The 20998-nt window shown below is 41.5% G+C and overlaps 1 protein-coding gene and 1 long non-coding RNA gene across 14 annotated transcripts in view; one reads left to right on the top strand and one right to left on the bottom strand.

Moving 5' to 3' along the window:
- The window catches only part of cfap65 (cilia and flagella associated protein 65), a 213429-nt gene that overhangs the window by 52469 nt on the left and 139962 nt on the right, over positions 1-20998 (top strand). For all 12 annotated transcript variants that reach the window (XM_069935942.1, XM_069935939.1, XM_069935940.1 and 9 more), the window contains 2 exons: positions 5153-5375; positions 14504-14769. In XM_069935942.1, the coding sequence (XP_069792043.1) occupies positions 5153-5375; positions 14504-14769 (489 nt within the window). The remainder of the gene's footprint in view (positions 1-5152; positions 5376-14503; positions 14770-20998) is intronic.
- LOC138762261 (uncharacterized) overlaps positions 1-20998 on the bottom strand; it is a 102808-nt gene that overhangs the window by 15507 nt on the left and 66303 nt on the right. The gene's annotated exons all lie outside the window — the stretch shown is intronic.

The raw sequence follows: 20998 nt of genomic DNA, 5'->3' as shown, positions 1-20998 counted from the left end.
ATATTCTCTCGGACTTGAGGGAGGGCAGTATAGAAATTTCAGGGGCTCTGGCAGAAATATTTAAAAAGTCTATAGCCACAGATGTGGTGCAGAGGATTGGAGGGTAGTTCATTTGTTTAAAAAAGACTCCAAAAGTAACTCTGGGAATTGTAGGACAGTGAGCCTGATATCATTAGTAGGTAAATTAATGGAAGGTGTTCTAAGAGATCGGATTTACAATTATTTTGTTAGCCATGGACTGATTAGGGATAGTCAAGATGGCTTTGTGAGTGGTAGGTCATGTTTAACCAATCTCATAGAGTTTTTCGAGGAGGAAAGTTGACGAAGGAAAGGCTGTGGATGTTGTCTACTTGGATTTTAGAAAGACCTTTGACAAGGTCCCACATGGGAGGTTAGTCAGGAAGGTTCAGGCACTAGGTATTCATAGTGAAGTAGTGAACTGGATTCGACAATGACTGGACAGGAGAAGCCAGAGAATAGTGGTGGATAATTGCTTCTCAGACTGGAGGCCTGTGCCTCAGGGATCGGTGTTGGGATCATTGTTGTTTGTCATCTATATCAATGATCTGGATGATAATGTGGTAAATTGGATCAGCAAGTTTATAGATGAGACTAAGATTGGAGGCGTTGTGGTCAGTGAAGAAGGTTTTCAAAGATTGTAGAGGGATCTGCAAAAAATGGGCTGAAAACGGCAGATGGAATTTAATACAAATAAATGTGAGGAGTTGCGTTTTGGTAGGACAATCCAAGAAAGGACGTTCAGTAAATGGTCGGGCACTGAGGAGTGCAATGGATCAGTGGGATCAGGGAATACAGAGACATAATTCCCTGAAAGTGGCATCACAGGTCAATAGAGTTTGAAAGAGAGTTTTTGGCATATTGGCTTTCATAAATCAAAGTATTGAGTACAGGAGTTGGGATGTTATGGTAAAGTTGTATAGGACATTAGTGAGGTCAAATATGAAATATTGTGTGCAGTTTTGGTCACTGAATTACAGGAAAAATGTCAATAAGATTGAAAGAGTGCAGAGAAGATTTATTAGGATGTTACCTGAATTTCAGGAACTGAGTTTTTGGGAAAGGTTAAACAAGTTAGGTCTTTATTTCCTGGAGCATAGAAGAATGAGGTGAGATATGATAGAGGCTTTTAAAATTATTAGGGGGATAGACAGATTAAATCTTTCCTCTGAGGGAAGGTGAGATACAAATCAGAGAACATGGGTAAAGAGTGAAAGGGGAAAAGTTTAGGGGGAACTTCTTCATATAAAGAGTGGTGGGAGTGTGGAATGAACTGCCAGCTGAAGTGGTGAATGCAGGCTCATTTTTTAACATTTAAGATAAATGTGGAAAATTACATGGATGGGAGGAGTATGGAGAGCTATGGACGAGGTTCAGGTCAGTGGGACTGGAAAAAATGTTTTGGCACGGACTAGAAGGGCCAAAGGGGTCTGTTTCTATGTTCTAATGTTCTATGGTAATTTTGCTCAGTGAATGTTTCCCACAAAAGCAGCCTCCAATGTTAATAGCATGCTCTACTAGTCATGTATTGGGTGACAATACAAAGCTAATTGGAAAAGTAGGTCGCAAAGAATACCCAGAAAATTTGCAAAGGGATTTCAACAAGATAAATGAGTGAACACAAAAATGGCAGCATGGCTAGCGTAGAGGCTAGTGCAGTACTATTCCAGCACCAATGACCCAGGTTTGAATCCAGCGCTGTCTGCAAGGAGTTTGTACATTCTCCCCGTGTCTGCATGGGTTTTCACTGGGTGCTCTAGTTTCTTCCCATCTTCCAAAACTGTTGAAGGTTAATTGGGGTGTAGATGTGTGGTACGGGTTTAAATAGCGAAATTGGCTTCTACCATGCTGTAAATAATATTAAAAATGTAATTATGAGAGGTGTACATGAAAAAAGATTATACTGTATTATTTTGTATAAGAAGAATGGAAAACATTCCATGAGAGAGGAATTCCATTCAATTAGAAGAGCTCAGGAATGAGAACTTCAGTCACTTCTCCCGGAGGAAATTTGGGAAGAGATTTTTGGAATGGTTAATACCTCTTCATTACGTGCCTGACACGCATTGATTCACTTTAAAGTGGTACATCGGGTTCATATGTCGAATGATAAATTGGCCTGTATCTTTCCTAATGTTAGTCCTATGTGTGATAGATGAAAATCACAAGTGGCCACACTAACGCATATGTTTTGGTCTTGCTCTGCTTTGGACAGATCTTTTCAAGACTTTGTCAATTACACTGGGTATTAGATTGAAACCTAATCCATTGACTGCTATTTTTGGAATTATAGTTCGAGAGCTGGGTCAAGTTCCAACTTCTGCACATCGGGTTGAAGCCTTTACTACACTGTTGGCCAGGAGAGTCATTTTATTGAAATTGGAAAATCCAAACTCACTTATTTTGATGCAATGCATGTTATGTCATATTGAGGTTTAAAAAAAATTAGAAGTTGCACTTTTGATTCCTCCATTAAGTTTGAAGAGACTTGGCATTTCTTTATAAACTATTTTCATATGAGTTAATTTGTACTTTCACTTTACCTGCCAGACTCTTTTGGATTTCTGTTTTCTATTGGCAAAGACCAAATAAATAGTTTGTATTGAGATCTGTTTTAGTGAACTCTCACCTTTTTTTTGTTGTTGTTGCTGTTTCATTTTGGTAGGTAAGATGGGGTTTTAATAATTTTTTTCTCTTTTTTGAATGTTCAAAATTGAGGAGAAAGAGATAATATTTGTTTAATATGTTATAAAGTTGTACGTTGTATTACGTATTGTACTATTTGATTCTGAATTCTATTCTCATGAATTGTTTACTATACTATGTTAAATAAAAAGATTGAAAAAGAAAGAAAGGAAAACAGTTTTTAGAAATGGTGAGAAATTTATGTGTAAAAACACACCGAAATGCTGAAAGAACAAAAGGTGTATTAGTCTTTATTGTGAACGTGTTGGCGTACAAGGAAGACTGAGTGGAATTGTGCTGGATTTTGATGAGATTTTGATTTTGGTGGGCAAGAAAGGATATATTCCAATTGCAGCGAAGGTTTCTTGGACAGGGAAGTAGTTATTCTTGTGAGAGTCCATTTGCTTTGGCTAGTGAATCTGGATGGTATAACCTCAGGTTAGAGAGGGACTTGGAGGAGCAGTTAATGGAAACTGGAGGTCGATGTCAATGCCATCTGGTTGGACAGTGCCTAGACGCGATAGTAGACGCTGTTCCTCTAATTTGTGGGTAGTCTCAGTTTGGCAGTGCTTGAGACTATGTATAGACATGTTGGTTAAACCCCATTAAACCCCTCCCCCTCGAGCCTCTCTCTTTCCCTATCCCTCTATCTCCTTCCTTCCAGCTCCCCCTTCCCCACCCTCTCCTTTCAGTGCGCTACCCTCTCCCCATCACTTCTCAAATTTTCTTTTCTACCCTCCCACTTGTATCTACCTCTGACCTCTTACCTATTGGTCTGTGCTCCTCCCCCTGCCCCTTCCTTCCTCTTCTTCTCTCCTCCCTTCATCTTTTTATTCTGGTGCCTGCCTGTTGTTTGCTTACACCTTGACGAAGGGCTCAGGCCTGAAACATTGTTTCTCTTTGCGACAGAGTATATAGATATGTTTTTGTGAGATAAATTGGGAAAGGTTTGTTAGAGTAGGTCACATACAAACACTTTAAAACAGATCTTATTTGAAATACTGGAGCTCTGCTCAAGCCAGACATGTCGGTCCCACAGCCTTTGCAAGAGCTTTGGAGAGTGTCCAAGAGACTTCACTAATGGATTGTTGTTTACAAAAAGGGCAACAGAGGAAAGATCTTGTCGGAGCCACAAATTGTTCGGAGCTGTTGTAAGAGGGTCATGTGGATTTGCAAGCAGAGAGAGTCAAACAGACTTTCTCTCAGAGAGAGAGAGAGAGAGAGAGAGTGAGAGACAAGCACACACACAGAGAAATCACTTCTATAGTTTTACAGTCAGCAGCAGCAGCTGGGACTGGAACAGGACAAGCTGGCAAGCTTGTAGAAAACCCCATATGGAAGACGGGTTGTGAGTTCTTAGTTCAGCCTGGTCAAAGCCCTTGTGGTTCATGCAAGAGGAGTGGACTGGCTGTCTAATGTTTCACTTGGAATAAGAGAAACAAGAAGGATCTCTGTGGTGACCTGAAAGAAAGAGGTTATCATCTGGAGAACCCTGAGGGGGCAAGTTTTGTCAGCAAGACACTGGAATGGCTGATGGAAGAAAATCAGTTGTGGATGTCCTGTAACAACAAATCTCTCTCTGAAAACCAACAAGAACCTTCCTGACTGGTAACCATTTATCTTTCAAGCACCAAAGCCTGGTGAACTTTATCAATGTTAAATTCTGTGCACAGTGAACTTGGAGGAATGAGAAGTGAGATTGGACTGTGAACCAAAGAACTTTTCTGAACTTACACATTACATACACGTGTGCTTAGAAATAGAAGAGGGTTAAGTTAGGTTAGTTAAGTCAATAGTGCCAAGTTAAAATGTGATTCTGTTTTTGTGTTTAAAGATACTTGTGTTTAAGTAACCATTTGTCTTGGTGACTATCTATTGGTGCTGGGTTTCTGGGTCCCCTGGCCTGTGACACCTTTTTACTTGCTGTGACCTGTTGAGTTCCTCTAGGGCTTCTATGTATTGCATTCCCTACTCTATTTATGACTTTGTTATAATGCACCACCTGCTGTCTGAGTTGACTTGCCTGGATAGCACCCAAAACAAAGCTTTTAACTGCATCTCACATCAGTTCATTAATTACTAGGGGTGTTCATTCACTGAGTTTAATCAAGGCTGAGATTAATAGCATTTTTTTGTTGGTGAAGGAGTCAGGAAATGTGGAGCTACAAACAGGATGAGGGAGTGGAAATAAACAAGATTAGTAAAGATGAGTATTCATTGGTTGCCATGGAAACAATGAAGCAAAGGCCTTAACTTCAGTCAAATTGCCCAGGAATATTGGGCTGTTTGAGGGTCACATGTCCTACTTCTGCTCCATTTTTGTTACCTTTCTCACAACATGGAAGGAGGCATATTGGTCCATCAGTTGTTTTTGAGAGGGTCCAGCATAACCTGCTATACTGCCACCGCAATCTGCATGTAAAATCTATTTCTACCTTGTGTTTGACAGGTTAATACCTCGTTCAGTGTGGTGCATCTCCAGCAAGCAGCCATGGTTCAATCCGAATTCACATGTGAGGTGAGAGAGGGTATGATCCTGGCCTGCAGCAAACTCCAGATCCCCTTCAAGTTCATGCCACAGACTGTCGGTGCGCTGAGTGTCAATTACTTCCACATAAAACAGCCTGGCAACATCTCCAGGTCTCTGCTGAAGGTGACCGGCTCGTGCAAAGGTACAAGTAGTTTACAACAATCATTAAGCCAGAAAGGTTGTAAAAATGATTCACAAGGATGTTACTGGGACCGGATGGGTTTGAAATGGCTAGGCTGGGACTGGAGGGGTGGCCTCATGGAGGTTCATGAAATCATGAAAGAATTCAATAAGGGGGAAGGTCACATTCTTTTACCTAGGGTAGAAGAGTCTAAAGCTAGAAGGACAAATATGCTGGAGAAACTCAGCAGGTCAGGGCTCGGGCATAAAACGTTGGTTACCCTTTACTTCCTGTGGATGTTGCATGACCTGCTGTTTCTTGAGTACATCTTGTGTGTTGCACTTGACACCAGCATCTGCAAATTTTCTTGTTCAACTATAAAGCTAAAAGACATAGGTTTAAGGTGAGAGGAAAAAGATTTGAAGGGGAGCGGAGGAGCGACTTTTTTTCACGCAGATCATGGTGGGTGTACAGAACAAACTGCCAGAGGAAGCTGTAGGGAAGGTGCAATTGTGATGTTTAAAAGACATTTGGACAGGTACGTAGATCACAAAGATTTGGAGGGATGTGGGCCAAATGTCTAGCTCAGAAGATGTGACTAGCTCAGAGTGGCATCTAGGCTAGCGGGAACAAGTCAGCCAAAGAGCGGTTCCATGCTGTGTAGCTCTATGACATTAAAAGGGAAAAGTAAGACAAGGCAGAACACATGTAAAAAGAGCATCCATTTGACAAACTGCGAGATCTAGGGTCAATGTCCACAGGACACTCAAATTTGCTGAACAGGTTGATAGTGCTTTTATGAAGGCTTATGGTGCGTTGGCCTTCATTAACCATGGGATCAAGTTGAAGTGGCGTGAGGTTATATTACAGCTATATAAGACCTTGGTAAGACCCCACTTAGAATATTGTGTCCAGTTCTGGTCAACTCACTACAGGAAGGATGTGGATGCTATGGAGATTTGCAAGGATGGTACCTGGATCGGTAAGCATGTCTTATGAGGACAGGTTGCGTGAACTTGGTCTTTTCCCTTGGAGACATGGAGGATGACGGGTGATCTGACGTAGGTGTACAAGATTAGTACAAGAGGCATTGATCGTGTGGATGGTCAGAGGTCTTTTCCCTGGGCTGAAATGGCTAACATGAGGGGACAAAGTTTTAATGTACTTGGGAATAAGTATAGGAGGATGTAAGAGGTAGGTTTTCTTATAGAGAGTGGTGGGTGAATGGAATGTGCTGATGGCAAAGGTAGTAGGATCTTTTGAGAGGCTATCTTAGGTAAATGGAACTGAGAAAAATTGAGCATTATGAAAGAAGGAAATTTGAGATAGTAGTTTAAGTAGGCTTTTAGATTAACAGAACAATTGGGATGTCACGGTTAGTGTATCGGTTAGCACAAATACTGGTACAGCGCCAGCGATCGGGATGGGGGTTCAAATTCCATACTGTCAGCAAGGAGTTTATTCTTTCTCTCCATGTCTGCATAGGTTTTCCCTGGGGTCTCCAGGTTTCCTCCCACCGTTCAAAAACATACTGGGGGTTGTAGGTTAATTTTGTGTAATTGGGCTGAAATAGCTTGTTATCGTGCTGTATATCTAAATTAAAATTAAAAAGATTATGGGCCAAAGAGGCTGTGCTGTGGAGTTTTAGTAGGTATATACAGATTCGCAGGAATAGTATCAGGGATGAAGTATCCATCAACATTGCCTACACTTCCTGCTGCCTCAGGAAAGCAGCCAACTTATTAAAAAATCCATCCCACCCTGGTCAGACCACGTCCCATTCAGCAGAATATACAAGTTTGAAAACACACACCACAAGAATCAAAGATAGTTTCTCACCCACTGATATCAAACTATAGAACGGACATCTCATTGGTAAAATGATGGTGGGCTTGCACTGCTTTAACTGAATACTTTCTCTGTAACACTGCACTTTGTTTTATTTTGCACAGCCTGCTGCACTTAAGGATGAGTTGACTTGCGTGGATAGCAGGCAAAACAAAGCTCTTTGCTTTTTTTGGTTCACGTGACAGTAAGCAGTTCAATTCAATGCAAAAAAAAACTACAATTATTAGTTGCATAGTTAAGGTCTGATTGTATTTAATATTGATGACTAAACTGTTATAATTGTGTAAATAGAGAGTGGGGTAGGGATTGGACAGTACAAATTAAACCCATTTACACAAAAGGCAGTGGAAATATTAAATTATCTTCCACAAAACACAAGTGGAGACAATTGACAGCAATGAACTGCTTTCTCTCAGAATACTGACTGTTATTTTTACCATTTATGCTTACCATCATCTTGCCTGTAATTTTCTGGTCTACTTTTGGAGCCTTTTTTAAACAACGGAACAACATGAACTACTCTCCAATCCTCCGGCACCTCACCAGTGGTTAAGGACATTTTAAATATTTCTGCCAGGGCCCCTGCAATTTCTACACTGCAATAAAAATGGCCACTGCAAATGAAGGTCGGCAATCCAAATAAGTCATGAGACAAGGTTAGCAGACTGAGGCTTTTCTCTTTGGAGGGAAGAAGGATTAGAGGAGATGTTTTAGAGGTCTGCAAGATTCTGAGAAGCACAGTCGGCGTAGCAGTTAGCGCAACGCTATAACAGTGTCAGCGATCGGGACTAGGTTTCGGTCTATAAGGATTTGGTTCTTCTCTGTGTGGGATTTCCCTGGGGACTCCAATTTCCTCCCACCATTTGAAATTTATCAGGACTGTTGTTTAATCAGATGTAATTGAGTGGCACAGGCTCATAGGGCAAATTGGCTTGTTACCGTGCTGTATGCTTAAATTTAAAAAATATAAAATTTAGATAACAAGGAGCAAATGAGGTACTAAAACAGTATAGAAAAATGTAAGAAAATAATTAAGAAAAATAGTAAGATGGTAAAAAGAAGACACGAGGTTGCTTTGGCTGATAATATGAAGGTAAACCTGAAGAGTTTCTACAATATGATAAGAGTAAAAGAATAGTAAAGGAGAAAATGGATCCTTTAGAGGATCAGAATGGTCGTCTATTTGTGGAGCCTCATAAGATGGGGGAGATCTTAAACAGTTTTTTTGCATCAGTATTTACTCAGAAAATTGACATGGTGTATAAGGAAGGAAGGGAAACGAGCAGAAGTGGCATGGAACAAATAGAGATTAAAGAGGAGGAGGTGCTTGCTGCCTTGTAGTGAATAAAGGTAGTTAAATTCCCTGGGCCTGACATGATATTCCCTCGGACCTTGGTGAAGACTAGGGCCCTGGCAGAAATATTTAAAACATCCTTAACCACTGGTGAGGTGCTGGAGAATTGGAGGGTAGTTCATGTTGTTCTGTTGTTTAAAAAAGGCTCCAAAAGTAGACCAGAAAATTACAGGCCAGTGAGCCTGATATCAGTAGTAGGGAAATTATTGTAGGGTGTTCTGGGAGATAGGATATACAAGTATTTGGACAGTCAAGTGGTGATTAAGGATAGTCAGCATGGCTTTGAATGCGGTAGATTGTATTTAACAAATCTTATAGTTTTTCAATGAGGTAACTAAGCAAATAGATGAAGGAAAGGTTGATGATGTTGTCTACAAGAACTTTAGTAAGGGCTTTGTCAAGGTCCCACATGGGAGGTTAGTTCTGAAATTTCAGACATTAGGTATCCATGGAGAGATTGTAAACTGGATTCAAAATTGGCTGAATTGGAGAAGACTGAGAATGGTAGTGGATGATTCCTTCTCAGACTGGAGGCCTGTGATTTTTTTTTTGGTGGGCCTCAGGGATCAGTTGTTTGTTGTCTATATTAATGATCTGGATGATAATGTGGGAAATTAGATCAGCAAGTGTGCTGATGACACCAAGATTGGAGGTGTCGTGGACAGCGAGGAAGGCTTTCAAAGCTTTCAGAGGGATCTGGACCAACTGGAAAAATGGGCCAGAAAATGGCAGATGGAATTTAATGCAGACAAGTGTGAGATGCTGCATTTTGGAAGGACAAACCAAGGTAGGAAATCACAGTAAATGGTAGGGCACTGAGGAATGCGGAGGAATAAAGGGATCTGGGAATACATATACATAATTCCCTGAAAGTGGCGTCACAGGTAGACAGGATTGGAAAGAAAGTTTTTGGCATCTTGGCCTTCATAAATCAAAGTATTGAGTCCAGGAGTTGGGATGTTATGATGAGGTTAGATAAGACATTGGTGAGGCCAAATTTGAAGTATTGTGTGCAGTTCCGATTGCTTAACTACAGGAAGAATATCGTAGGATTGAAAGAGTGCAGAGAGGTATGTTGCAGGGTCTTCAGGAGTTGAGTTACAGGGAAAAAATTAAAAATTAAACAGTTTAGGACTTTAAGAATGAGGGGAGATTTGATAGAGGTTTACAAAATAATGAGAGGTATAGACAAAGTAAATGGGAATAGGCTCTTTCCACTTAGATTAGGAAAAATAAATATGAGAAGATATGGCTTTAGAGTGGAAGGGGAAAGATTTAGGGGGAACTTTTTCACTCAGAGAGTGGTGAGAATGTGGAACGAGCTGCCAACTGATGTGGTAAATGCGGGCTCACTCCAGTTTTAAGAATAAATTGGATAGATACATGGATGGGATAGTTCTGGAGGGTTATGGAATGGATGCAGGTCAGTGGAACTAGCAGAATGATGTTTCAGCACTGACGAGAAAGGCCAAATGGCCTGTTTTCTGTGCTGTCATGTTCTATGGTTCTAGGTGGACAACCAGTGCCTTTTTCCCAGGATGGGAGTAGCAAACACCAGAGGAGATCTGTACAAAGTGAATGGAGGAAAGTTTAGGGGAAATGTCAGGGATAATTTTTTTTTAGACAGGGAGTTGTGGGTACCTGTAATGCCTTGCCAGGGGAGGTGATGGAACTGAAACATTAGGGACATTTAAGAGACACTTAGGCACATGGATGAAAGAAAAATAGGTTTAGAGGTAGGAAGGGTTTAGTACTTTTTTTTGGTCGGAATATATAGGTCGGTTCAACATGGCGGGCCAAAAAGCCTGTACTGTGCTGTAATGATCCATCCTATAACTCTAAATTGAATTGGGCCATGCTCTATACCCCCACTCTTTCTTCTTTGGCTTGGCTTCGCGGACGAAGATTTATGGAGGGGTAAATGTCCACGTCAGCTGCAGGCTCGTTTGTGGCTGACAAGTCCGATGCGGGACAGGCAGACACGGTTGCAGCGGTTGCAAGGGAAAATTTGTTGGTTGGGGTTGGGTGTTGGGTTTTTCCTCCTTTGTCTTTTGCCAGTGAGGTGGGCTCTGTGGTCTTCTTCAAAGGAAGACTGCCCGCCGAACTGTGAGGCGCCAAGATGCACGGTTTGAGGCGATATCAGCCCACTGGCGGTGGTCAAAGTGGCAGGCACCAAGAGATTTCTTTAGGCAGTCCTTGTACCTCTTCTTTGGTGCACCTCTGACACGATGGCCAGTGGAGAGCTCACCATATAACACGATCTTGGGAAGGTGATGGTCCTCCATTCTGGAGACGTGACCTACCCAGCGCAGTTGGATCTTCAACAGCGTGGATTTGATGCTGTCGGCCTCTGCCATCTCGAGTACTTTGATGTTAGGGATGAAGTCGCTCCAATGAATGTTGAGGATGGAGCGGAGACAACGCTGGTGGAAGCGTTCTAGGAGCCGTAGGGGATGCCGGTAGAGGACCCATGATTCGGAGCCGAACAGGAGTGTGGGTATGACAATGGCTCTGTATACAGTGATCTTTGTGAGGTTTTTCAGTTGGTTGTTTTTCCAGACTCTTTTGTGTAGTCTTCCAAAGGCGCTATTTGCCTTGGCGAGTCTGTTGTCTATCTCGTTGTCGATCCTTGCATCTGATGAAATGGTGCAGCCAAGATTGTACACCTAAGTATCTTATTTCCTGCATTTGCCATCTGAATGGGGATTCCTTCTTAAATTTTGAGAAATCCGCGTTATTCATAGGCATTGTTTCACTTTTATTTACGTTTATCTTGTATCCCGACACTTCTCCATATTCCTTCAATTTCTTATATAGTTCTTTTATTGATAGTTCTGGTTCTGTTAAGTACACTATCACATCATCCGCAAATAGACTGATTTTATATTCCCTGTCTTTTATTTTTATTCCTTTTATATTATTATCTATTCTTATCGATTCTGCTAGTGGTTCTATAACTAGCGCAAACAATAATGGTGATAGTGGGCATCCCTGCCGCGTTGACCTGCTTAAGTTAAATTGCTTTGATACATGTCCATTTACTGTCACTTTCGCTAACGGTCCCTTATATAATGCTTTAATCCAATTAATATACTTCTCCGGTAAACTGAATTTTTGCAATACTTTGAACAAGTAATTCCATTCTACTCTGTCGAAGGCCTTCTCTGCGTCTAAAGCAACTGCTACTGCAGGTGCTTTATTTCCTTCTACTGCATGAATTAAGTTAATAAATTTACAAATATTGTCTGTTGTGCGTCTTTTTTTGATAAATCCAGTTTGGTCTAAATTTACCATTTTCAGTACCTGTTCTGCTAATCTGTTTGCTAATAGTTTAGCTATTATCTTATAATCTGTGTTTAGCAAAGATATTGGTCTATATGACGCTGGTGAGAGTGGATCTTTCCCTTGTTTTAGTATCACTGTAATTATTGCTGTTTTACATGAATCTGGTAAGTTTTGTGTCTCATCAATCTGGTTGATTACATCCAGGAGGGGCGGTATTAATAGATCTTTAAATGTTTTGTAGAATTCTATTGGGAGTCCATCCTCTCCTGGTGTCTTATTATTTGGAAAGAGCTACCACTAACACTGATAGGAAGGATAAACTCTATTAAAATGAACATTTTTCCAAGGATACTATACTTATTTCAGGCATTGCCAATACAACTGACAGAAAAATTCTTCAGAGTTAAAGAAAATAATAAGGAAATTTTTATGGAGAGGGGGAAAACCGAGGATAGCACTAGATAAATTAACAGAATGGTATAAACAAGGAGGCTTACAATTGCCAAACTTCAAAAATTATTATAGAGCCGCACAATTAAGGTACCTATCAGATTTTTATCAAACAAGGGAAAAACCAGACTGGACGAGATTAGAATTAGATAAAATAGGGGAAAAGATACCTGAACACATATTATATAAATGGGACGAAAAATTGGTACAACATAGAACTTCTCCAGTATTACACCATCTCCTCAATGTATGGAAGAAGATTCATGTAGAAAGAAATAAAACAAATTATCAATTACCAAAACTAATATTGACGCAAAATAAGCTACTCCCTTTTACAATAGACAACCTTTCCTTTAGAAAATGGGGAAAAAAAGGGATTAAAAGAATAGAAAATTGTTTTTCAGGAAGTAGATTCTTATCCTTTGAACAAATGAGAGATAAGTACAATATAACTGGAGATACAGCGCTGGCATATTACCAACTGAGATCCTACTTGAAAGATAAATTAGGAAGCAATTTGAGTTTACCAGAGGGAAGTAACCTTGAATATGTGATTACAGATACAATGTTAATCAAAAGATTTATAACAAATATGTATATTAAACTGCAAGAAAAGGAGAATGAGGAAACAAATGGTAAAACTAAACAAAAATGGGAACAAGATTTAAATATAAAGATAAAAAAGGAAACATGGGAGAAATTATGTTCTGGAACGATGAGAAATACAATAAATACGAGGCTGCGTATGATACAATATAATTGGTTACACAGACTATACATTACACCGCAAAAGTTAAATAAATGGGACCCAACAGTATCTGATAGATGTTTTCGATGTAAAAAAGAAAGGGGAACAACAATTCATGCAATCTGGACATGTGAGAGAGTAGAAAAATTTTGGGATGATCTCAATCAGATATTAAATAAAATAACAGAAAACAATATACCAAAGAATCCAGAGATCTTTCTCCTAAGTAACATAAAAAATAAAGAATTTGGAATTGACTTGGAAGATGCACAAAAAAGATTTGTTAAGATAGCCCTAGCCGTAGCAAAAAAATGTATTATGTCAACCTGGAAATTGGAAGATAATTTGAAAATACAACAATGGTATATAGAAATGAATAAATGTATTCCATTAGAAAAAATAACATATAGTTTAAGAAATAATATTGAAATATTCGAACAAGTATGGGAGCCTTACATTAAATACAATAGCGAAAACCTACCGGGGACAAACATTACCTAAGTTGATGGAAGGAGAAAGAAAGAAAAGAATGGACTCTGTAGAATTTCTGGTGTATTTTTGTTGAATGACAACATTGTCTGACTGAATTAATGCAACCTAGATTGTATACCTAAAATGGATGAGAGGGTGGGGGGGTGGCTTGGGGGGAGGGAGGTGGGGGGGGAGAAAAAGTCACTGTAAATGTGTGAAAAAGAAAAAGTGTATATCATGATTTATGGTGTGAAAAATAAAAAATTAAAAAAAAAAAGACACAAGAGCAACTTGTCCGTGAACTACTCTTTGCAGACGATACCCCCACTAGGACTATCCTAAATCCCCAAGGCCAGTGCAAAGCCCATCTGGTGCCTTACCTTAGTATAATCAGGCACTTGGTGCTGTTGAGCTGCAGAGCAGAAGATTAGATGTGCCGCTGTGTGATATCCAGTGCATACATTAGCTGCAATGCCTGAATATGGATGTCCAGAATGCAAAGTTTGATTGATAATATTTAGTCTTGGAAGTTGATGGACAAATGAACAAATATTGGTCCAGGAGCCCTGGGAGAACCTGAATTATGAGGCCGATCCTTAGAAAAGTTATGGTTAATATTGGCACACATTGAATCAAGGCTGTTAAAACCACTTTACTCTTTCCAATTATCTGCCTGCCCTTAGGTTGGTACTGGGGTGAAATGTAAAAACTGTGATGCTTTGGCTTAACACACCATGTTAATGGTGGAGGAAAGGAAATAAAGAGAGATAAAAATTATAAGAAGGAAACGTATAGAGAGTAGTGGGAGTTTAGAATGAGCTGCCAGCTGAAGTAGTGGATGCAGACTCAATTTTGACATTTAATTAACATTTGGATGTACCTGGATGGGAAGGGTTTGGAGGGAAATGGTACAGGTCAGCGGGACTAGACAGAATAATAGTTTGGCTGTTATGTTCCATGGTTCTATATCTTATTCTATTATTTTTGTATCAGGACCAGTGGTGTCGCTCTCAGACTTGAAGCTGAATTTTGGTTGTGTGTTCCTTGGTGATGTACAGACATACAGCGTGGAAATCAGCAACTTGACAGATGTACCAACATTTTACCAATTTGAAATTGACTGCAGCCAAAGTGTGTTTGTCATCGACCGACCATGTGGCTTCCTGGGAGGGGAGTCAACACAGATGATGAAGGTGACATTCCGGCCCACGCACCCCATGAACTACTACCGAAGAGTAGCTTGTCTCATCCACCATCAGGTACAGTAAATATCCAGGTAAAGCAGTACCGGTCATTTCCAATTGGAAAGCTTGATCGACACAAGGTGATAATAACGAGGGGTCCGAATCAGAAAAGGGTCCCGTTTATGGGGTGACAATTCTGTGCCCTCTCCATGAAGAAGAGAGGCGTGCAGATATTCTAATTTTAAAAAAAAGTTCTCCCTTGAAAAGTGGATTTGGCTGGCAACTTCAGTATTTATTGTCTACTCCTCAGAAGGGGTGGTTAAGAGTCATGGGTAGGTCTTAATGCTCTTGTACTCCAGAAAGGATGGCAGACCTCTTTCCCTAAAGAGCAATGGTGAACCAGATGAATTTTACCTGAAACTGGGGGCCTTGTGGAGATCATGACCAAGACAAGCTTTTCTTAACATTCTACATTATTTGAACATAAATTTCCCAACCAATGGATCATTACTCTAGCTGTTCACCCAATAACTTAAACATATCCCCTGAGGAATTGAAATAAAGATAAAGAGAAGGAAGAATTAAAAGTGGATGAAATGTATCCAAGACTATTTAGAGAGAAAAGAGCAGAGGATCTCAAAACACCATTTTCTAATTCTCTCTGGGCGAGACCACAGCCTGATGGTCACAATTTATAAACAGGAAAGGTAAAAGATCAGCAAATAGCCAGCCTTTGATAAGGATCTGGACAATGATTTAAGTTGGTTGTGTCCTGAATACAGTTTTGGATACAGTTGAGAGGTGACGATCTACCAGGGACAAGTCATCATGGTCAGGTCTCTTGGCCTTTTGGCCAAGAAGAGAAAGGAGAAGAATCAGAATTAGAATTTATTACCATGAACAAGTCACGAAATTCGCTGTTTTGCTGCAAAGGGCAAACATTCATGTAATGTTTAAAGAGGAGAACTGTAGTGTTCGGCAAACAGATAGGAGGTTCTGCGTACAAGATCAGAACTCCCAGGTGGCATGTTGCCTCTCAGGTGCCAAGGTTAAGGATGTCTCTGATCGAGTCAACAAGCATTCTCACGTGGGAGGGTGAGCAGCCAGATGTGGTCCACGTTGTACCAAACGCATAGATAAAAGTGGGGATGAGGTCCTGAGGACTGAATATAAGGATTAGGAAGGAAGTGGAGAAGCAGGATCTCAAGGGTGATAATCTCACGATTGTTGCCTGTACCACAAGCCAGTGAGGGTAAGCCTTGATTCAGTGTGGCAGTTGAATGCGTGGCTGAAGAGTTGGTGCAGTGGTCAGGGGTTCTGATTTGTGGATCATTGGGATCTCTACTGGGGAATGTCTGACCTGTACAAAAAGGGCGGCTAGACCTGAACTGGAGAGGGACCAATATCCTGAAGGACAGGTTTGCTAGAGTTATTGTGGAGAGTTTAAACTAGTTTTGCAGGGGGGTGGGAACCAGAATGTGAAGGCAGAGAGTTGGGCAGAAGGTGGAAGTGACGATGCAATGTGTCATGGGTTTTGTGAGAAAAAGGACAGGCAGGGCAAGAAGTACAAATGTAGTAGTTTGAAGGGTTTAAAATGTGCCCATTTCAATGCAGGGAGTATTAGGAATAAAAGAGATGAACCTTGAGTCTGGATCAGTAGGTGGTATTATGATGTTGTGGCTTTTACAGAAACTTGGCTGACCTAGGGACAGGATTGGCTATTGCAGGTACTGGGGTTCAGATGTTTTAAAAGAGATAAAAGGGGAGGTAACAGAGAGGAGCGAGAGTAGGATTACTGAGAGCAAGAAGGGGAGGTAACAGAGAGGAGCGAGAGTAGGATTACTGAGAGCAAGAAGGGGAGGTAACAGAGAGGAGCGAGAGTAGGATTACTGAGAGCAAGAAGGGGAGGTAACAGAGAGGAGCGAGAGTAGGATTACTGAGAGCAAGAAGGGGAGGTAACAGAGAGGAGCGAGAGTAGGATTACTGAGAGCAAGAAGGGGAGGTAACAGAGAGGAGCGAGAGTAGCATTACTGATCAGAGATAGTATATCACAGCTGCAGAAAAGGAGGATGCTGAAGAGAGATTGTCTACTGAATTGATATGGGTGGAAATCAGAAATAGGAAGGGAGCAATCATTGCACTGGGAGTAATCTATAGGCCCCCAAATAGCTTACGGGATACTGAGGAACAGATAAGCAGGCAGATTTTGGAATGGTGCAAAAATTACAGGTTTGTTGTTATGTGAGACTTCAACTTCCCAGATATTGACTGGCACCTCCTGACTACAAGATGGACAGTTAAGGCAGAATTTGTCAGGTGTGTCCAAGAAGGATTCCTGATGTAGTATGTGGAACAGCCATCTGGAGGAGGGGCCATACTGGATCTAGTACTGGGCATTGAACTAGGTCAGGTGACAGACTTCACAGTGGGGGAGCTTTTGGTGATAATGGCCATAATTCCCTGAGGTTTAGCATCGCTGTGGACAAGGATAGAAGTAGACAAAATGGCACTGTGTTTATTGCAAAAGGGCTAATAATGATGGAATGAGGCAGGAACTTGGGAAAGTAAAATGGAAACTGATGTTCTATGGGAAAAGCACAGAAGTAATGTGGAGGATGTTTAGGGACCTCTTGCACGGGATTCTAGATAGGTTTGTCCCACTGAGACGGGGAAAAGGTGACAGGAAAAGGAAACTGTGATTTACAAACGGGTCAGGCAGCTAGTTAAGAGGAAGTATACATTAGATTTAGGAAGCAAATCACAGGAAGGGCTCATGAGAATTATATGGTAGCCAGTAAGGAACTTTAGGAGAACGTGAAGGGGACATGAGAAGGCCTCGGCAAGTAGGATTAAGAAGAACCCCAAGGTGTTCTATGCATACATGAAGAACAGAAGGATGATGAGGTTGAAGGTAGGGCCTCTGATAGATAAAAGAGACAGCTTGTGCCTGGAGGCGGAGGAGTTTGCTTAGTATTCTCCAACCAAAAGGACCTTGGTTAATGTAGGTCAGAATAGAACAGGCCTGTGTGCTAGATCATTTTGAGATTAAGGAAGAGAAAGTGCTGGATCTTCTTACAAACATTAGGACCAGATGGGATATACACCAGGTTGCTATGAGAAGGAAGGAAAGAAATAGCTGGGGAGATGGCAATGATACTTGCGTCCTCCTTGACCACAGGGGAGGTGCCGGAGGATTGGAGAAGTTTTAAATCCTGGGAATTATAGACCAGTGAATCTTGGGGCAATGGTGTGAAAACTATTGGAGAGGATTCTGAAGGACAGGATTTATGAGCATAAGGGAAGTATAGTCCTCTCAGGGAAGGCCATGCCTCATGAGCTTAATCGAGTTTTTTGAGGAGATAACAAAAGAAATTGATGAAGGTAGGGTGGTAGATGTGGTCTATATGCATTTTAATAAGGCATTTGACAAGGTTCCCCATGGGAGACTCATTCAGAAAGACATGAGACATGGGATCCAGGGAACCTTGGCTGTGTGGATTAAAAATATAGAATGGACAGAGTAGTAGTGGATGGAAAGTATTCTACCTGAAGATCAGACACAAGTGTAGTTCTGCAGGGATCAGTTCTGGAAACCTTGCTCTTTTATAAGTGACCAAGACGAAGAAGTGGAAGGATGGGTCAGTAAGTTTTTGGATGATATGAAGGCTGGAGGAGTTGTGGATAGTATTGAACATTGTTGTAGGTAATAAAAGGATATAGTCAGGATGCAGAGTTTGGGTAGAAAAGTGGCTTAAAACACTGGACCTATAATTTGCACATAGTAGATGATGTACAGGAATAACCCAACTTTAAAAGATTGCATGCTCGGATAGCTCTCAGTATGACAATTTAGAATGAAAGTCGCTACCTTCCTTCTCAGGAAGGAAATCTAATGCTATGATACTGTCGACAGATTCAGATTTCAGGTTTGTTGTCAGAGTACGAGCATGACATCACATATGGCCTTGAGATTCGTTTTCCTGTGGCAAAAAAACCATACTCAATGTATACATGTAAACATATAAAGAAATGTAAACAAACTCACTGTACAATACAGAGAAAAAAAACAATCAAGTGCAAAAGGAAGACTCTTTAAACGAGCCCCTGATTGAGTTTATTGTTGAGGAGTCTGACGGTGGAGGGAGAGCAGCTGTTCCTGAACCTGGTGATGCGAGTCTTGTGGCAGCGAGAACAGAGCATATGCTGGGCAGTGTGGTTCCTTGATGATTGTTGTTGTTCTATGTTGGCAGCGTTCCCTGTAGATGACCTCAGTAGTGGGGAGGGCTTTACCCGTGATGTCCTGGGCTGCGTCCACTACCTTTTGCAGGGTCCTCACTGCCTTGTATGAGTTTTGACAGGTAAGTAGGATACAAAGGAAATCTTGGAGAAATGTGTCAGAGCTGAGGAATTGTCAGGAAAGGTTTGCCATGTGTTTTCTTTGCAGCAATGAGAATCGACATATTTACGGGATATTTATTTGCAGTCATAAAGTTATGGGAACCCAAGATGGAGTGCAAAGAATACACTCACTTATCTCACAAGACAGGCCAATAACTAGCGGGCAGCGGTAAGTTATTGGTAGAAGGATCCGAAATTTGAGGGAATAATTTTTTATTCAATTTATGACATGAGTCTGAAGAGGTGATCGAAGCTGAACTTCACTGAATTTGATGAGTTAGGTGAACTCTGTTGCTGCAGGGCTATAATCGAAAAAGAAGTAGACTGAAACAACCCTCTTCTCTTCCTCCTACCTGAGAGCTATCCTCAACCCTCTCTCCCTATCACTTCTCAGCATTTTTTCTCTTCTGCTCTCCCACCTGTATCTACCTGTGACCTCTTACAGTACCTGTGCTCCCCCTGCTGCCCCTTCCACTTTCCTCTTCACTTCCCTTCCCCCCCACCTGCCTGTTTTTGCTTACACCCGATGAAGGGCCCAGGCCCGAAACGTTGGTTGCCCTTTACTTCCTGTGGATGCAGTGTGACCTGCTGAGTTTCTCCAGCCCATATGTGTATTGCACTCAATCCCAGCATCTGCAGACTTTCTTGTTTAGTGCCATTCAGCAAATTCTCTTGACAGGCAGTGATATTTGAATGGATACCGGGAAAGGTGAAAGATCAAGAAATTATAGCATTGATGTGAAGGATCAGAAGGCCTCCTCGACAGTGAATTTCCACATTTCTAGGATCAGCTAGTCAGAGGCCATGATATCAACCTTTAGAGCAAAAAGAAACCAAAAGGCCTCTGTTTATTCTGTGCCTTTCACAACCTCAAAATATCCTAGTACCTTTTAGCCATCGTGGAAGTCGTGCTGGCTGAGGGGATAATTTACTGGAGTTGTTATTAATGGATCATCTTTTTCTGTTAAGCCAGGTCTCGCACCTGATCTCCTGCAGATACTTCTTGGTGTTGATTAAGACAGAAAAATGTTGAACTAACTCAGCAGGTTCCACAGCGTTTCTCCAACACTTTGGTGTATTAACTATAATCACAGTGTCTGCCAACTTCCTTGTTTAATGATCTGTTAAAGATAAAACAATTACCCTGGTGTTGACCGTGCTGCTGCAGGTGTGGACCCGCAGAGAGCGGAGAACTCCCCCACAGGCTCCATCCGCCCAGTCTGACTGCTGTCAGCTCTGTGTTGGCTTTAAAAGGCCTGTTAAAGGAGTTGACAATAGTTTATTTTAAAATTCAGCGACCGTGGGGGTCTGGGCCCAAAATGACCTCACCCATGATCAGCAGTGGCCACAAGGAGTTGCCGTCTCCGGGGAAGGAGGGAACTGGTGCAGGGCACCAGAAAAAAAAACCCAAGAAATCAGCCCCTGTTTGAGAAAGAGAAGCAGAGGGGCTGGTGACCACAGGGGCTGACCAGTGAGGGGCTCTGAGGCTGAAGAACACACAGGCAGTGGGCTGTTGGTGACTTGAGGTGAGAAAACCCTGCAGGCTGCCGTCAACTGCGGACAAGGGACTCGCACCAAGCTGTGGACTGCTGGAGACTGGCTCGAGAGGCTGAAGGGTTACCAGATATCAGAACCGGGATGCCAGAAGGTGCTGGAGGCTTCTTGATCATGTCAGAGGTGTGCACTTGGAGCTCGGGTTGCTGATGGTTTGGACTAAGGTCTTTGTAGCCCCACAAGCGTTGGAGGCAAAGGCATGGACTTTCAGTGACTCTGGCGGGGACTCTTGCTTCTCTTTCTCTGGCTGTAAGGGGAGCCTGGTCATTTCTGCTGATAGCAAATCTTTGCCTGTAATATTTCATGTAATATCTCAGTTTCTGTTTTATTACATGACAATAAAATGATCTTG

This window comes from Narcine bancroftii, chromosome 4, assembly GCF_036971445.1.
Source record: "Narcine bancroftii isolate sNarBan1 chromosome 4, sNarBan1.hap1, whole genome shotgun sequence".
Lineage (NCBI taxonomy): Eukaryota > Metazoa > Chordata > Chondrichthyes > Torpediniformes > Narcinidae > Narcine > Narcine bancroftii.
This window is presented reverse-complemented; position numbering and strand designations above follow the sequence as displayed.